Source organism: Muscardinus avellanarius, assembly GCF_963383645.1.
Source record: "Muscardinus avellanarius genome assembly, chromosome: 2".
Classification (NCBI taxonomy): Eukaryota; Metazoa; Chordata; class Mammalia; order Rodentia; family Gliridae; genus Muscardinus; species Muscardinus avellanarius.
Window position 1 is genome coordinate 198,383,839 of NC_137787.1, and position 17,873 is coordinate 198,401,711.

The window sequence follows — 17,873 nt, forward strand, 5'->3', positions numbered from 1 at the left end:
TTTGAAATTATTTGGAAATGAGAAATTTATTTTTCAAAGACTAAACAGATACATGAAGGCTGAGAACTCTTTTTAATGTTTGCTCTTATCCAAAAGTAGAATGATGTATCTCCCCTTTGAGTTCTCGTAAGTGAAACAGCAAATGCATGGTTGGCCTATTTCTCCACTAAGTCATAAGAACAATAAAATATCAAAACATCTGATGACAGGATCAAACATTTTAATCATTTCAAAGGGCCATCCATTAAATGGAGAATTTAAATATATGGCCCAACAGTTGGCAAACACTCAAAGAAAAAATATGCCCCATATTCACCAGAAAAGCCAAACTATGGGATAAAGGTTGTTCATATACTAGCATCCCCAGCTCTCTGCTGGAAGTTGCAGACACAGTGAATAAAAATGAGCATTCAGTCAAAAAGTCAACGCGGAAATTATATGAAAGGATTTGCCTTTTAAAAGTGACTTTTAAATTTTTCAGTGCACATTTAGAAACTTCCTGGGATAAACAGAAATCACATCGAAACCTGTCATAATTTGCCAGATGCAAAGATGCGCAGTTGCGTGGATGGCAAGCTCATTTGCTTTTGCATGAGGCCTTATTTCCTCCCCATCCATTTCACTTGGACTTTGGCATGGAGCTATTGTCTCAGAAAGTGCATTTGCCCAACAACTTCCTTTCCAAGGGGCCATAGCAACCAGACGAGTATTCACTATCAGCAGGTGAAAATCTGCTTTAAAAAGGTTTAAGATTCAGATTGACCTTTTAAAAAACATGTGTTTTTCTCCAGACAGACTTTCACAGCTTATCTGATCCCTGAGGTTGAATTTATCATCAGTGCCCATAAAAAATTTAAAAAAAAATTAAAAAAAAATCCTATCTGGAAACCAAGTTCAAGATCAATGGACTGGGGTTGAGCCACACCAGCAAAAGGACAACTTTGATTAGAAACTAATTACTGAGATTAAGAGGATAAACTGGTCAATGCTTTCTCCCAGCTCCTGGTTACGGTACGGGAAGGAAGCACTACACATCCCATCCTCCGTGTAGCCTACCTGAGCTGAGGACAATTAGCGAGGTGATTTTGCTAACCACTTACTATGCTCTTTCTCTGTATGGGTTCTCAACCTGGACAGAGGCACCCCCATTTTACAGGCGCTGGAGAAACAACCACATCTGTCCATTCCTTTCTGACATTTAGGCCTGTGATGCTTTCTTACACCAAACTGCTGCAACAGCAAAAATCATGGGTGAAGCAAGTGGCATTCCTTCTTATGTACCAGACAATTTTATATTCTATCCACTCCTGCAGTCGTCCACCCACCTCCTCTGCTCTAAAATTAAAACAAAACAAAGCAGGCAATCACCAAACTATACATGCACAAAGACCTGCGCTAGTGTGGATGTGTAAGAGTTAAGTTAAACCCATGAGATAAGAAGGCAGACATCACTGGGCTGGAATTCTAGATGTGCCATCCTTCACTGCATTACTTTGGTCCATTTCTTAACTTCCTTAAACTTGAGCTACACCATCCATTGAAGAAAGCACACTCGGAGTGATGTAGGCAGCAAATTAGATAAAAGTGCTGAAGTGATCATTATAGGACTTGTTTATTTAAAGAACAAAATACACAAGTAGAATTCAGTAAGAGTGGATTATTATACAGTAATTTCACTGTATAACAATACCCTAAAGAACTAGACGTGGGGATGGATCGATGCATGAAAGAAAGCTATGATATGCAGATATTAACCCAGTGGAGAAAGCTTCTCTCATAATTTCGTTCTCAAAGCTATCCTCTAATTGGGCCTCACTTTTCCCCAGAAGGCTGTTTGGGAGTTTATAATAGTGACCGACACATGTGTGAACAGAAGGATAAGCGTACTGATTCTTGATATTTGCAATAACAAACAAACAAAAAACTCACAGAGCATGTGCAGTTCCTATCATCAGGATAAGAACATGGAGTTGGTTCTTTTCTATTAATTCAGACTAAGAACATAAATATAAGCCAAAGAAATAACTTAAAAGTTGGAAACTATCAAGACTGTTCCTTTTAAGAATAAAGTAATATTACTAAGAAAATAGTCTTTTTGTATGTAAAAGAAATTTATCTTTTAACTGGATTGGCGAGTACAACCTCATCATACATAATTATCACTTCTGGGTGCCTTGCTTTAGGACAAAAAATGATGGGTAAAATATCTGCGATGAGTTGGGCATGGTGGTACCACTTGTGATCCCACCATTTGGGAGACTGAGACTGGAAGATCACGGCTTGCGAACAGTGTCAGATACTTAGTGAGGTCCTCCATAAATCAGTGAGACCCTATTCCAAATTAAAAATTAAAAACAGGGCAAGGGGTAGCTTGTAGGTCAAATGCCCCTGGGTTCCATCCCCTGGCCCACCAAAAAAAAATTAAGAAAGAAATATTTATGATTACCTAGTTTAACCTGTAACCCACAGTCCAGACCTAAGGCCACAGCCAATGGTTCCCATTCAACCTGCACATCTTCTACAGCAAAGTGCTCCTGATTTCCCCAGATGGCCCTTTCTGTTGCAGGAGAGCAATGGCTCCCTTAACACATTACTATTTCTTATTTAGAATTTAGATCTTCTTGCCTAGAACACCCTTACACAGAGCCTCTCTACCTCTTGCCTAGAGCCAGAGGAAGGCCTGGGTGATAAGTCTTTCCTTCCACAGGAAGACCATCACCAAGGTAAGCAGGCTGCTGGCCCTCCCCTGTGCTCTCTCTCGGGGAGGGCATGTTCACCCTTGTGCAGTGGTCTTTTCTTTCTCTGTCCCAGCACCTGCCAAGGTTGCCACGTCTGACTCCTTGTCATTTCACATCCTCTCCCTCCACAATCAAGAGAGATACTGAATATGGCAGGTTGAGTAAATTGGGTGGAGCAGAAACAGAGACGCCAAAAACAATGCAAAGCCAGGGAACTCGCAGGCAGGACAAGTTCCCGCTTTCCACCATAGCATTTGGAGGCACATGACTTTCCTGCATTTGCCCAGTGGACGACATAAGCCCCAAGCTCTCCCCAAGACTGTTCCTACTCAAAGTTTTAAAAGGAAAAGAAGCTCTTAATGATGGCTTCTCCACTTGTTCTCACAGGAAGTCTGAGAACAAAAGTGCTCAGATGACCTTGGCTAAATAATCTCACCAGATCCGTTCAGTCCCATGCAGAAAATGTTACCTTTAAATCTGAAACAACAGAAAAGAAAAGTCAAGGAATGAAGCACTCCTATTCCAGCTCAATCCTCATTTTCCCCTTATTCTCCAGTTGCTCTGTAATTTAGATTCCTTTCTAGAAAAGCAGAATGGACGCAGATGAACAACTCAGGGTTTTGCTATGCAAAACTCAAAGTCTTCTTATAAACTTAAATGAGTGTTGTTTACCAGAAAAGCTGTATAAGCTCTCAGGTGAGGACTATATTAATTGCACTGATGATCCCCAGGGGTCTAATAAATTATTACACCTTACTGGGCATCACATCCTCGATGCTAGACACTGTGATGTGCATAGAAGTGCATTTCTATAAGAGAGGCTGTACTAGAATCCCTATTTTAGTAACTTGGGCAATGTAGTATAAATAGCAAGTTGTAAAACTGGGTATCAAACCCAGACTACCTAATCTTAATACTAATCACTGTACTCTACTTCCCTATTAAAGTAAAAAATATCTTTAGGTTTTAGAATTTTCTATAAAACATACCTATTATTTTTTCAAGAAAATCTAGAAAGAGAGACACATTTAATTCAGTTGGTTCTATACATTATGGCACTGGATTCCAGGGAAACATATTCCTAAAGATAATTTATAGTCACATATCCTATGTATTCATTGATAATTTTACATCTAAAGACAATAATCATTTGATATTTATTTGAAAATGAATGTTGGATCTGATTTAAGCATATTCAAGTAGATTTGAGACTTTCCAGGAAGATGGCGACCGAGAAAAGTGGGGCTTAAGAGCCCCGCTAAAAACAAATCTCCATTACCACAAAATCAGCGCCTTTCAAAGCCAGAAAACAACATCACCAGAGAAACAAAAAAAATCACCAGGATCCAGAGAGAAAGCGGACTGAGAACAGAGCCCGAGGACGTGGCCTCACGCCCGAGGACGCGGCAGCAGCGCCATACTGCCGGCGGCACCGGCGAATTCACGGGACGGCCACAGCAAGCCGAGGGGAGCCGCTGCGGAACAGCCAGGCAGGATTTCTCGGCGCAGAGGGCATCTAAAGCTCCCAGTGGCCGAGCGCAGCACACGTTGCAGGGATTCAGAGTGGAAAACAAAACCAAGAAAAAAAACGCCAGCCCCAAAGCCGAGGGTGTAGCAGCAGCACCATATTGCCACCGGCGGCAGCAGCACTGAATTCACCGAATTCAGTACAGCTACATCTGCGTACTCAAGAACAGTGAGTCAAATTGCGGGCCACAGCGGAGAAATCCCAGTACTGTACTCACTGGGACTTGACCCAGTGGGAGAGGGGCGGTGGCAGTGATATCACACCATAGGAGAACGTGCAACCTGGCACCCCCCACAGTCTAAAGAAGCCTCTATCGACTCTCTGGGTCGGAGACTCTGTGATACAACCCAGTAAAGGAGTAGTGGGGTCTGAGATACTACTGACTCGAGATCCAGAGCACCTTAAGTGAAGTCATAGTGACCCAAGGGAAGAACCCAGAGAAGGCACAAACTTCCAAAATCATGGGAAAGAGGAATAATACTGGAGCAATGAATGCTCACAACCCCACAACATCAGAACCCGATAAAACAGAAAATCAGAGATTTCTAGAAGATCAAATCAGGAAAATAACTGTAGAAATAATAGAGGTGATTCAAAAAGAACTCAGAGAGAGCCAAAAAGAGATAAAGGATGCAATTAATGAAGTAAAGGCCTCAATTCAAAGTACAAACAACCGATTAGAACACATGGAGAACAGAATCTCGCTCTTAGAAGATGATCATTCCAAAAATGAACGCATAGTTTCTAATCTAGAAAAAAATATCCGACAGCAGGAATCTGATATTGAAGAAATATGGGCCCATTTTAAGAGAGCTAACCTAAGAATAATTGGAATAGAGGAGGGAAAAGAAAGTGAAACCAAAGGGATCAACAATCTCTTCAAGGAAGTAATAGCAGAAAATTTTCCAGACATAGAGCAAGAGGTCGATACGCAGGTCCAGGAAACTTATAGAACTCCCTTTAGACAGGATCGGAGAAGAGGATCCCCACGCCACATAACTGTCAAAATGACCAATGTGGAAGCCAAGCAGAGAATCTTAAAGGCAACAAAAGCAAAGGGCCAAGTGACATTCAGAGGCAAACCAATTAGAATCACTCCAGACTTCCCAAACCAAGTTATGAGAGCCAGATGGGCTTGGAATAACATATTCCAAACTCTGAAAGAAAACAACTTCCAGCCAAAAATTTCCTACCCAGCAAAACTTTCTATCAAATTAGATGGAGAAATAAGAAGCTTCCATGACAATCAGAAACTGAAGGAATTTATGTCTTCAAAACCAGCACTAGAGAAAATACTTAAAGAGATTAACTACAAAGAAGAAATAGGTAACACACATCAGAACTAGAGAAACAAGATTTTCCATCCAACAGACAACTAAGATTGGTTATCTGTGGAGATTCATTATTTATGTTAGTCTTTTACCTATCTCTAAAGGGTATTGTTTGCCTTTATTGTTGTTAATTTTTAGGATTTCTAGTTGGAATATTAATATACCTTCAGATATAGCATTTGGAAATGTTTTATCCCATTCTATTAGTAACTGTTAACTCTGTTTACATTGTCTTTGGATATACAATATGTTTTTTATTTTTTAGGGAGTTTGTATACTCTTCTGTTGCCTGTTCCATTGAAATCATAACCAAGAAATCACTGCCAATTTTAATGTTGTGCGGTTTTATGACCCAGATTTTCTTCTAAAAGTTTATAGTCTTAAGATTTATATTTAGGTCTTTTATCTATTTTGAGTTAATATTTGTATATGGGATTAGGTAAGGGTCCAATTTTATTCTTTTTCATGTAATTATTATTTTCAACAATATTTAGTTAAAAGATTATTATTTCTCCCACCAAATGTTCGTGGAAACCTTGTCAAAAATAACTTGACAATATAGGGAAGAATTTAGCTCTAGGCTTTTATTTAACTCCAATGGTTTATATATATGCCTTCAGAATAGTACTACACTGTTTCAATTATTGTAGCTTTATATGGTTTGAAATCAGAAAATATATATCTTCTAGCCTTGTTCTTTTTCAAGATCGTTGTGGGTACCTAGAGTCCATATTCCATATTAGGATAGATTTTTTTTTCTGAAAAATAAATACATAAATATATGATAGTTTCACCTAAAAAATAGAAAAAAAATAGATTCTCTGGTAAGAAAGAAAGCAAAAAGAAATATTGAAATGTTATCTTTAAGTCATCAAAAGCTTGGTATCAGACAAATGAAACTGTTATGTGAGATTATCATTTTTAATTTTTGATAAATTGCTATAATACTAGATGTCAATCACTAAGCCACGCATGGGAGGGAGGGATAGGGAGAGAATGGGGTAGGGATCGGGTGGCAGCTGACTGGGCAATGTGTGCATGTATGTCTACAAAAGTATGTATCCCACTATGATGTATGAATACAGTGCACCAATTAAAAAAAAATAAAAGGCAAAAAAAAGTAGATTTGAATGTATTTTCTGAAATCCTGAAAGTTATCATAGTTCCTGTTTAAAATAAAAGCAACAAGATAAAGGATCTTGGACATACAATCACATGCACAAGTTTCATCCTCTTCTCCAGCACAAGGCTAGTAAGTAGGAATACAACCTGTCAACCTTGGTGATCTGCCAGCATCATGCGCTTTTTCTGAGTGCACTGCCACCCTCCCCCACTCATCTCTGGATCCTCCATCAAGAGCTACAAATACTCTAAAGCTGGTTTCATCATAAATCAGACTCACATCCATCTCCCATGGACGCGCTTCACAGTTAGTGAAGACTGGTGGCACATGTCTAGCTTCCCTTACCTCCAAGTCATTGCTTAGGTCCTCACATGTTCACCTCTCTTCAGCTTTGCCTAAAACTTCTCTTTTAAGGTCACCAGAACCTAATTGACAAATGTAATGACCTACTTAAAGGCTGCATCCTATGTGTTCTTTCTGCAATGTGGGACACTTTCCTCTATTCTTTTATCTTTTTAAAAATATTTTCCTAGTGAGGGATCTGAAATGGCCCCCAAAGGCCCATGGGTTACAATCTTAGCTCCAGGCTTGGCACTAGTGGTAAATGGTGGAAAATTTCAAAGGTGTGCCCTTGAATGAACAGGATTATAAAATCCCAGCCTCCCCTCTTCTCTCTCTGTTTAGGGCCCAGCCATGAGGTAAACAGTTTAGACTGTATATTAACACTGTGATATGCTGCCTCCCCAAAGCCCCAAATACAACCAGGCCAACCAACCATAAACTGAAACCTCCCAAACTGTGAGCCCAAATCAGACTTTACTCTTTATAAATGGATAATCCCAGGAATCTGTCATAGTAATTGAAAACTGCCATCTCATGGTCTGTCCTCCCTCCTCTTCTATCTCCTCTTCCCTCTCTCTTTTCCCTCCACCTCTTCCTCTTCTTGTTTCTCTTCTCTTTCCCCTTTCTCTTTCTTCTCTCCCATTCTTTGTTGCTTTCTAGTCTCTTTCCCGTTCTTTTCTGGCCAAACTCATGAATGTTGATCTTCCTCAAGGTCTATCTTTCCCTCTCTCTTCACATCTGTTTTTGACAAGTCACCTAAGCTTTGCCCACAACTTCCAAATAAAATCTGCATGTGGAGAGTGAAGTTCACACCCACACTCCAACACACATGAAGTCCTGTCTACTGGACAGCTCTCAATATCATTATCAACAAAACCAAACACTGAGCTGGGTGTGGTGGCGCACACTTGTAATCCCAGCACTTGAGAGACTGAGACAGGAGGATCACAGTTTGAGGACAGCCTCAGCTACTACTTTAGTGAGGCCCTTTGCAACTCAGTGAGACCTTGTTTTAAAATAAAGAATAAATATGGCTAGGAGTATAGCTTGTGGGTAGAATGTCCCTGAGTTCCATCTCCAGTACCATTAAAAAAAACAGTGCCCCCTGATATTATCATCTCCAAAAAAGAAACTTCTTGTTTCTATCCCCAAACATATGCTTCTTTTTTATTTCCTGTCTCATTAAATGACATAAACACAGACCATGCTTCTTAGTTTTTAAGGCCTGATTCATTTCCTCTCAATGCCTAACATAGGTTACTACATCTACAGATATTAACCCAGAAGTCTCCTCAATCCACCCTTTTTTCTGTACTTCCATAGCCAGTGCAATCATTTAATATTTTCTGCCCAACATGATAGCCTCTAGACACAGGGGGCTATTTAAATTTGAACTAATCAAAACTTGCAGTTCTCCCTTACACTAGCCTCACATTGAGCATTCAATAGAACCATGTGATCAGTGGCTAATATACTGGACAGGGAAGAATAAGGAACAGTGGATTGCCGCAGAACACTCCATCCTGGAGTGCAGTTTAGAAGACTGTTCTGTGGCTCCACGGAGGACAGTTGCCTCTGGACTGATCTTCTGCCATCACTTGTCCTGTCCAACCCCACTGGCCCATAATGGCCAACATTATTTTTTGAGAAAAACAAGTCACTCCAAATAAATCTCTTACTTAAAATTCTTCTATGATATTTTATCATACAGACAAAGAACATCAAAGGCTTTATTGGAAGATAACTGGTCTCTATAGCTAAGCACTAACATTTCCCAAGGGGTAGTGTTTACAGCCTTTTACACATACTTATTATTATAAACTAAATATGTAACTTTCTCTCCCCAAATCAGTGTTGAAACCTCAACCCCCAACATAAATGTACTTGAAAATAGAATCTACTAAGAGTTTGGAAAGTCAAGCACAGAAGAAAGGTCACATGTGGATGCTGTGAGGCAACTGTCTGCCATTCAGGAAGAGCACCCTCTACAGAAACCAGGTTTTCTGGCTCTTTCATCATGGAATGCTCTCTTCCAGAACTGTGGGAAATCACATGACTGTTGTTTAAAATATCTACTTTATGGCACTTTGTCAGGAAGCCTGAGCAAACTAATATACTCAACCATGTTGAAATATGAATTAAGTGTAAAGAATTATCACAGGTCTCCAAATATGACTTCCTTCCCATCAAAACTTCTCACACAGGCTTTCCCTAATTGCCTCAAAACAAGGTGGCATCAGGAACCTAAAACATTCTTCAGATCTTCAGAACATTTATTTACTCCATCCTGCATCTTTGAAATGATGAACAGGGCCATCCACCCAACTGCCAGGACTCTCAAAGATCTGTCTCCTTAACTCGCTATCTCATCTGCAAAATGTTCTCAATAATAATTTCAAAGCAAAGAGAAGAAACAAATGTGGAAAAAATGTGTGGCCATTGTTAAAAATATGACAGAGAGATGTGGGCTTATTATATGAGTCTTTTAATTGGGGGGGGGCATTTGTAAACGACTTTTGTAAATAATCAAGTGATACAGTGAAACCATGTTTAACATTCTGCAGATGTTGACCTTGGCATCTCTAGCTTTATGTCCTTGCTTTACTAATCTGTAATCTGTGGCAGTGCGCCACAAAGTTGACAAGAGGGGTGAGTGGTTTAGAATAGTTTCTGACTTCTTTAATCTCTGAAGCTTGCTGGCTGCTGTGGAAGCGCTGTCAAGCACTTACATTTCTGAAGTCATTTGCTGTGAGTTAATACTTTGTCATGATCACCCATTTACATCTGAGTTCAATTTTCTTTTCAAATAAACAAGTCAGAGATAGTTCACCAAGAATGAGACTGACCCTTTTGTATAGGAGTAGAGGTACAGAGAAGAAAGAAAAGAACCTTGAACTTTGGGTTTCCCATGAGACATAGGTCCTGGAATTGCAGCTTCTAAAGGACAGCCAGCCCAGGGACAGGACGGAGGACAGGAAGCAGAATGAAGAGGCCAAAGGTCATCACTGACTGCCCACTTTAGGTGAAACTCAATTTCTTTCTGGTTGAGGATGGAACAGCTGACATGCAAAGTGCTCATGTATTTGCAGAGAAGTGATTATTGTACTCACCCTCACAGATATGGATGGACTGCTGTTAGTATGCAGGACAGTACGAACTATCTGTGTTCTACAGGATTTTGGCCATACCATTTTATCTATAAGTGACCAAATGTATAAATAGACCTCCAAGGAGGAAAAATAATCCACTATCCTTTAAAACTTTAAACTTTCAGGTATTAAGTATTTTAATAAGTTTGAACATAATACATACTATAAATCATTCACTTTTTTTTAGCATTTATCAAAAAGGACAGACACATATTGACCATCTTTTATTTTGAGCACCAAAGTCAGAGAAGATTAGAACCTTTCAATAAGGGACTCTACTATGTAAATTACAATTCAGTTCTTATTAGATGAAATTTAGATTTCATTTCTCACAGTATTTTATAACATAAAAATTTTAAGAATATTGATATTTATAAGTACTTCAAAACAGGCCAATAACTAATTTTTAATTAAGTTGGGTAGTAATCTGCAACTTAGTAGTCTGAATTTTCAAAGATATTATATGAATATCAACTACTGATTTTATTATTGAAAAAACATGTTTTAACTACACCATGAGCAAAAATATTTTAAAAAGTGAGCAACTTTCTAGGTTTAATGAAGTAGATAGATGGAGAAAGAGAAGACTTGAATCAGGCGAAAAACTGAAAATCCAACAGTTTTATCTTAAAATCCAAAAATGTATTTAAATACATTTAAAATGTAAACATACATTAAAATACAACTTTAAAGATCTAAATTTTATCTAATTGTATAAAATGAGATTTAAAATCAAAACTAATAAGGCCAAGACACCTTTTGATCAAATGGTTTGTTAATCTCACAATGACAACTCAATTTCTGTGCTCATGTGCTCAGCCCATAGGAGAACACCAGGGTAAAGACAAGCTCCTGCTAAGAGACAGAAAATTCAGAAAACTCAGTCAACACACCAAATTAAAACTCTGGCCAGCTACATGTCCTTCTCGTATCTCCATGTTTTCTTTTGGCACCTCCCCGCTTCTTGGCTTCCAGGAAACAAACTTCTCATCTATCCCCTCGGCCTGGTCACCGTAGATGTGCTCCCGCCTTCTCCTCATGCCTGACTGCCATTATCACTTCCACAGAATACCTGTCTTGAGCAAAGTAAATTATCATGTAAACCCGAGACACTGGAACCAACGGGTCTTTACAGGTCATCACTGTCAACCAGAGAAGTGGGTCTCAATCTTGACATCCTGGAGTCGCTGGGGCAACTTAGAAAGAGCCGAGGCCATAGATACAACTTTAAGGATCTCTGAGAGTCTCTGGCATGGGGGACACCCCGGCCCTCACTGTCCACGGATACTCCCCTGCGGCCCCACGGATCACTGGTCTAGGGGATATGCCCACTGATATTGAAGAAAATACGTTTTGGTATAAACCAGTTTAAACAAAAACTATCTGGTGCTTAGTCAGTGTGTGGTTGACAAGATGAAGATGTTTTGAGAAAAATTGAGAAATGAAACTAAATCAATAGCTCAGACAACTCAAACCAAAATAGTCCATATTTTGAAACAGTTATTCATATATTTGTTCTTACATATGAAATCTAGCAAGAAAAAAATAGTCTAATGGTCCTTAGTGGGAACGACTGAGATAGGGAATTCTGCTTGATTTTCATTTCCTTTGTATTTTAATTCACCTTGCATAAGCAAACATTGATTCTGTGCAATAAAAGTGATTAAAACAATATATATATCAGCAATTATTCAAACCTTAGGTTGTGCCCTATATAGATTCTAGTTTGACCCAGTTACAAGTCCAAAGTAAAAATATCCATTCTTTGGTCTGCAATACAACAGATATCTAAAATTAAGACAAAATTTGGGGCTTTTCTCTGTAGGAAAAGTAAATCATAAATAAGTATTTGCAGAGAACAAAAATATGAAGAACATAAATGTGAGTCACAGAAACAATCCTGCTAGCATCTTCGGCCTTAGAAGTTACTGCATTAGTGGTTAATCATCTTCATGACCAAACTGATTGTGTAGAGAGCCATTCAACTCTGTAATATAATTAAATGATAGAATATGGAATATAGATGCATATTCTACTATTCTGGAAAATGCATTAAAATGCACAATAGTACTTAATAAGCAGAAAAATAATATTTAAGTCCAAAATTTGAATGAAAGGAAATGTGAGAAATTTTACTTCTACATAAAATATTTTAAGCAAATGTATAGTATGTGACACTAAAATAGACAAAGCCAGCCATGCTGGCTTAAGAGACCCTGTTTCCAAATTTAAAAAATATAAAAATAAGTCTGGGAGTGTATCCCGGAGGTAGAAGGGCTTCCAGGAACCCCAGAACCACCAAAAACAAACAAACAACAACAAAAAAAAAAAAAACAGATTTTTTTTTCAGGGAAAATCAACCAAGTAATGTGTGTGTGCATGAATTATGATTTAGAATCTCGCTATGATGTATCATTCTATAAAAGTATAAGTTTTTTCCAAACAGCATATGTGTAATCTAAATTTTAGGTCTCAAATTAGGTAATGCTGTGAGCAATACCTGTAAAAAGACAAAAAGTCTCAAATATCAAAATATTTATAGATGCCACATATTTAAAAAGTATCTTTGTTATCAGTATCTGCTAAATACAAATAAGCAACATTGCAAAAATAATAATAAATGTAAAATAAAAAATATTGAAAATATTTAAAAAATAAAAATATGAGAATACACTCCATCTAGGAGTATAAAAATGAGAATTTATGCTGAGATAATGAAGGTGCAGATGGTACAATGACATACGTCAGTGTCTCATCTGGAAGCCACACTCACTCACCAAGTTTCTTGGGATATATTCAGTAAATAAAACTATCAGTAACTGAAAAAGCTTACCAGTAGCACAAAACTTTTTATTTTCTAAGTTCCAGATCTTTAGAATGCTTAATTGCAGGATTGCTCAGGAACTTGCCATATGTAAAAGGAAAATCTTTAGATAAAAAATCAAACATGTAAAGAATATACATTTGTAATTTTATAGCTTAGAATATTTCTTTTTTATTATTTCCTGCCAACTGGAAGATTTTGACAGACTTGTCAGAAGCTTATTATATACCAAAAACACTGTTTTGAATAATACTATGAACTATAGGGGAAAACTACTGTCATAAATTTTGCTATTCAATTTATGAATAAAGCAGCTTAAATGCTATAGTGAAAGTGATATATGCAATATGTTTTATTCTTTATTTTTCCATAAATACAAATCTAACTGTAAAAAAGCTAAACTGGCTATTTACTATAATATTGAAGAAAGTATTCTTGGATGCAAACTATTTCTTTTACATTTTATAATACAAAAGTACACAAAAGTAAATCAGCTATATTTGATTTCCAATTACTGTTTTTAAAGACAATATGCTTTTGCTAGATGTATTTTAAGGTATTTTAGAAAAAATAATTGATCAAAAAGTTCTTTAAAAATTTTAAATCAGGAAAAATCAATCGACTTTGATTTTGCACATATTTTGAATGTAACAATTTTTAATGAGGAGAGAATATATAATTAGAAAGTTCTACTTTTAGCTCTAAAAAGTTAGAAATTAATACAATTAATCATGTACTTATACCTGGGCATAAAGAAAGTTAATGTATTTCTCTTAAACTGTTAATTGCACTAACTTGTTTACTAACATGATTTTATGTAATCCTATCTACAGTTTTAATAAATGTATTTATAAACAAAGTTGGATGTTTTCATGAACACATATTATCAATTATTAAAATATAATACATTTACTTTTAATGTATCCCATGACTTTGTAGCCACCTCAAAAATTGAAAGTTATGCATGAAAATAAGGTTATTTTGTTTCGTTTTGTTTTGTTCTGCTAATGATGGAACTCAAGGCCTCATATATACAAGGTGAGTACTCTACCACTGAGCTAGACCACCAGACCCTGAACATTTATCTTGAACAAGGTTCCTGAGGACATCCATTTTATAATTATGATTATATTTGAAATAACTCAAAGTGTTCAGAAAGAAACTCATACAAAGTCTTAAAAGACAAGTAACATTTTAAACCATGTGATACACAGTTTGTAACTGGGTATGTTTACTTTTAGCTGTGAAAAAAAAATGTAAATATATTACAAAAATATTTTTAAATGTACCTTTCTGTATACAGGTAGCAATGACAATACAAAAATGTAATTCTAAATAAGTCCTATTATAAATTGAATTCATACTATCCCTTATAACTATGATGATAGAAATTTCAAGTTGAAAATTAATTCAGGTCAAGGGGAAATAAGTACTTTAATGTATTTGTTTGGACATTTGAACAAAAATAACTTGACTTACTTAAAATATGATGCAATCCATTGACAACACAGACAATATTTTGAATACTGAACTATGCAAATTGAAATTGCTAGAAATTTTTATGAAGAACTATATTCAAGGGAGGAGGTAAATTCCAATTATGACAAGGAACTGTTCTTAAGCATGAGTACACTGAAACCTCTCTAACCTTTGTGTTATTTATGAGCAGAATTTCTAGACACAGTGATTTCTTTATCTTTGCACTTTCAATGTAACAAAATCTTGTTAAGATAAATAACTATTCAGTAAATGCACTAGTCATTCATTATTAACTTATATCATTAAAATCGAGTCAAGTCCCGTCCCAGGCATGAGTTATAATAATACTGTTTAAAAAATAGGAAAGTTTAAGATCCACTTATCCAGTGAAATGACATTCTCGACTAATGTCATTATTCACAACCGCTATTTTCAAAGATCTGTTTCTAGTCTTGAACTACTTACAGCAAGATCACACGGGGTTTAGTTTGTCAAAAGCACAACTAACCAACCCAAAGTAAAACGTGGCCCATGAACTATATTCACTTTTAAATAGGCATGCCTCAGTCAAGTTATCTTGTCCAAGTATCACAAACCCTTGGATTTCACCAACTGTCCTTCACTGGCACAAAGCAAGAAGGTAAAAAGGGACAGGTGTTTTGTTTGTGTGTAAGGTTGGGGAAGTGGAGAAAAGAAAGGAAGAGAGAAAGAATGGTGTCTTATTTTGAGGAATGATGCTACTTTACTGCGTCGATTATCTCGGGGGTGGAATGCGTAGGTTAATGAGAAGCTCTCATGATTTCTTCTCGGTTATAGGTCACTGCAGCATCTTCAACATGTCCCTAAGAGCACGTCTCCGTCAGCACCACGGACAGCGTCCAGGATTGTATAGACCAAATTAAACTTGCATGTACTTTTCTTTTGCCAATAAGCAAAGATTGTATTCCTTCATTATATTCAATAGGAAGAGCTTGAATATGATATGTTATTAACTAGTTTCAGGAATTTGAATTCATGTCCTCAAAAATTTGCCATTTAGTACTTATGAAGAGTTTACTGAGAAATCCAAATTACATGAGGTGTCTGATTAATAGCCTAACATTGCTCTTCAATCTCTAGACATCTAATTACAACTTTCCACACTTAATGAGTCTCTGATCAATAATTACACAAATGTCTAAGAGAAAAAGAAGAAGCTTAATGAGAGTTAATACACTCAGCTAGGCCCCTAGACTTTGCAAAGAACAAGAACTACCCCCTGCAAAAATGCACACACGTTTCTCTCGCTTTCCCCATATAATTAACTACACGTTCTCTCCTTCCTCTGACCAAGCACCTTCATGATGTCACTGAGAGGTCATGTAAGCAGGTCCTATGCCTGTCTCTGCCTCAGCTGACTACCGTTGGTCACCAGTGTCCAGCCCCAAGGCTGTCTTCCTGACAAGCCTTATTCAGATTCCATCTTGAAGAGAATGTAACAAAGCTGCAGCCAATTGCACAGGTGTAAGAAATAGTCCAGGCACCAGCTCCCCCATCCCAGAAGACAGGGCCTTCCCTCATCTTCCAAGGATTTCCCAGAGCTGGGCGGCGGCCCACCCGCATGGAGCCCACCAGGTCTTCCCAGCCCAAGCAGCAAATCGGGCTTTCTGCCCGGGAAAACGACGACTTCAGCCACAAACCCAAAGGGGGAAAAAATATCCTTAAGCTCTGAAAGACACCTCGACCGAGCAAAGGGCGATAGTAAAGCGCAGGAAAGGAGATCGAGAAGCATCAAATGCAAATCCACCGCTCTTACCTTGCAGTCTTCAGGACACGACTTCACCGAGTACTCCTCCGACTGCAAATACTTATGCAGCACGCTCTCGAACTCTTCGTACTTCTCCTGAGCGTGGTGGTCGTAGTCTTGGTAAGCCTCGACGCACTGTCTGCAAGTGGTCCTCTCTCCGCCCTCCGAGAGCACCACGTCCAAACTGCAGTTCAAAGTATTGGGGCTGGAATGCCCCGAGAACAACTCCCAAAGTGTGTAGGAATTACAAAACGAAAGGTAAAAATCCGACAAGTTCCAGAGCGGGCTGGGATGCGCGCCCCTCGCCTGCTGCTCCTCCCCCCCGGCCGCCGCCCCCCGACTCCAGTTCCTGGCGCACACGGCGTCCGCGCTCTCCACGGTGAAGCACTGGCCGGAGGACGCGCCCTGGGGGTAACAAGTCTCCAAGCGCCACAAGGGTCTGGCGGAGTTTCCTAGAAAAAGAGGCTTGCTCCGGCTGTCTTTGCCTCGGCTGCCCTGGCCGCCGCCGCCGCCGCCGCCTCCCGGGGAGGGGGGCAGGGTGGGGGACGAGGAGGCGGAGAGGAGTCTGTGTGCTTGGGCGGCGGGCGAGGACACCCCCATGCTAGCCAGGAGCGCGGGCCAGGAGGGCTCCTGCTGCCGCTGCCGCTGCTGCTGCCGCTGCTGCTGCTGCCGCTGCTGCTCCTTGTCCCGGGTCCGGGTCAGTTTGGCCTCAGCGCAGAACCACAAGTGATCAGAGAGCAGGACTGTGAAAAATAAGAGCGATGCCAGGGACAGTCGCCATTTCTGAGCCCTCTCTGAGTCGATGAACGGTTTCTCGTTCTCCCGGGGTGCTGCCAACCAGATTTTTAAGCCGTCGTCACACTGCCGACACATCCAAGCACCCCTGGTCATATTTTGGGGACGCACAGCCCTGGCCGACTCCGCCGCGAGGGCTCCGGTGCCTGGGTTACAACAATATGCATTGACTTAGCGGGTTTAATTTCCTTATCCCCTCCTCCCGTTTCTTCTCTCTCTCTCTCTCTCTCTCTCTCTCTCTCTCTCTCTCTCTCTCTCTCTCCTCTCTCTCCCTCTCCCTCTATCCCTTTTTTTCTTTCTCTCTCTCTTTGTTGCCTACATAAATGTTACCAGGCTTTGGAGGAAGAGCTGACTGGCTTCCGACCTAATCATCAGCCGACCCCATCCTCTGTATAGTGGGAAATAATAATGCGGGGGGGGAGAGAGAGAGAGAGAGAGAGAGAGAGAGAGAGAGAGAGAGAGAGAGAGAGAGAGAGAGGAGAGAGGCAGGCGGCGGAGGCTGCTGGCGCTGGCCGCGGAGACCCGGAGCTGGAGGCGGCGGCGGCCGTGGCGTCTGGCGGCTCCTCTAGCCCGGCACCGGCCCCGCGCGGGTCCCCATGGCCGAGGGCGGCCGGCTCTCCCCTGCCGGGGGCAGCCGCGTCTCCGCTGCCCACTGACGGCGGGCGCCCGGAGCGCCTCCTCCTCCTCGCCGCCGCCTCCTCCTCCTCCTCTTCCTCCTCCTCCTCCGGCTCGCTCGCGGCGCCTCGCGGGCCCGGCTCTACTGGGCGCCTGTGTCCGG

The 17,873-nt window shown here is 39.7% G+C and overlaps 1 protein-coding gene across 1 annotated transcript in view; it reads right to left on the reverse strand.

Annotated features, from left to right (window-relative positions):
* NALF1 (NALCN channel auxiliary factor 1) overlaps window positions 1-17,191 on the reverse strand; it is a gene marked incomplete at both ends in the record, with an annotated part of 619,004 nt that extends 601,813 nt beyond the window's left edge. Inside the window, one exon of the mRNA XM_080689513.1 lies at window positions 16,310-17,191. Coding sequence (XP_080545639.1) covers window positions 16,310-17,191 — 882 coding nt within the window. The remainder of the gene's footprint in view (window positions 1-16,309) is intronic.
* Between the last annotated feature and the right edge of the window lie 682 nt (window positions 17,192-17,873).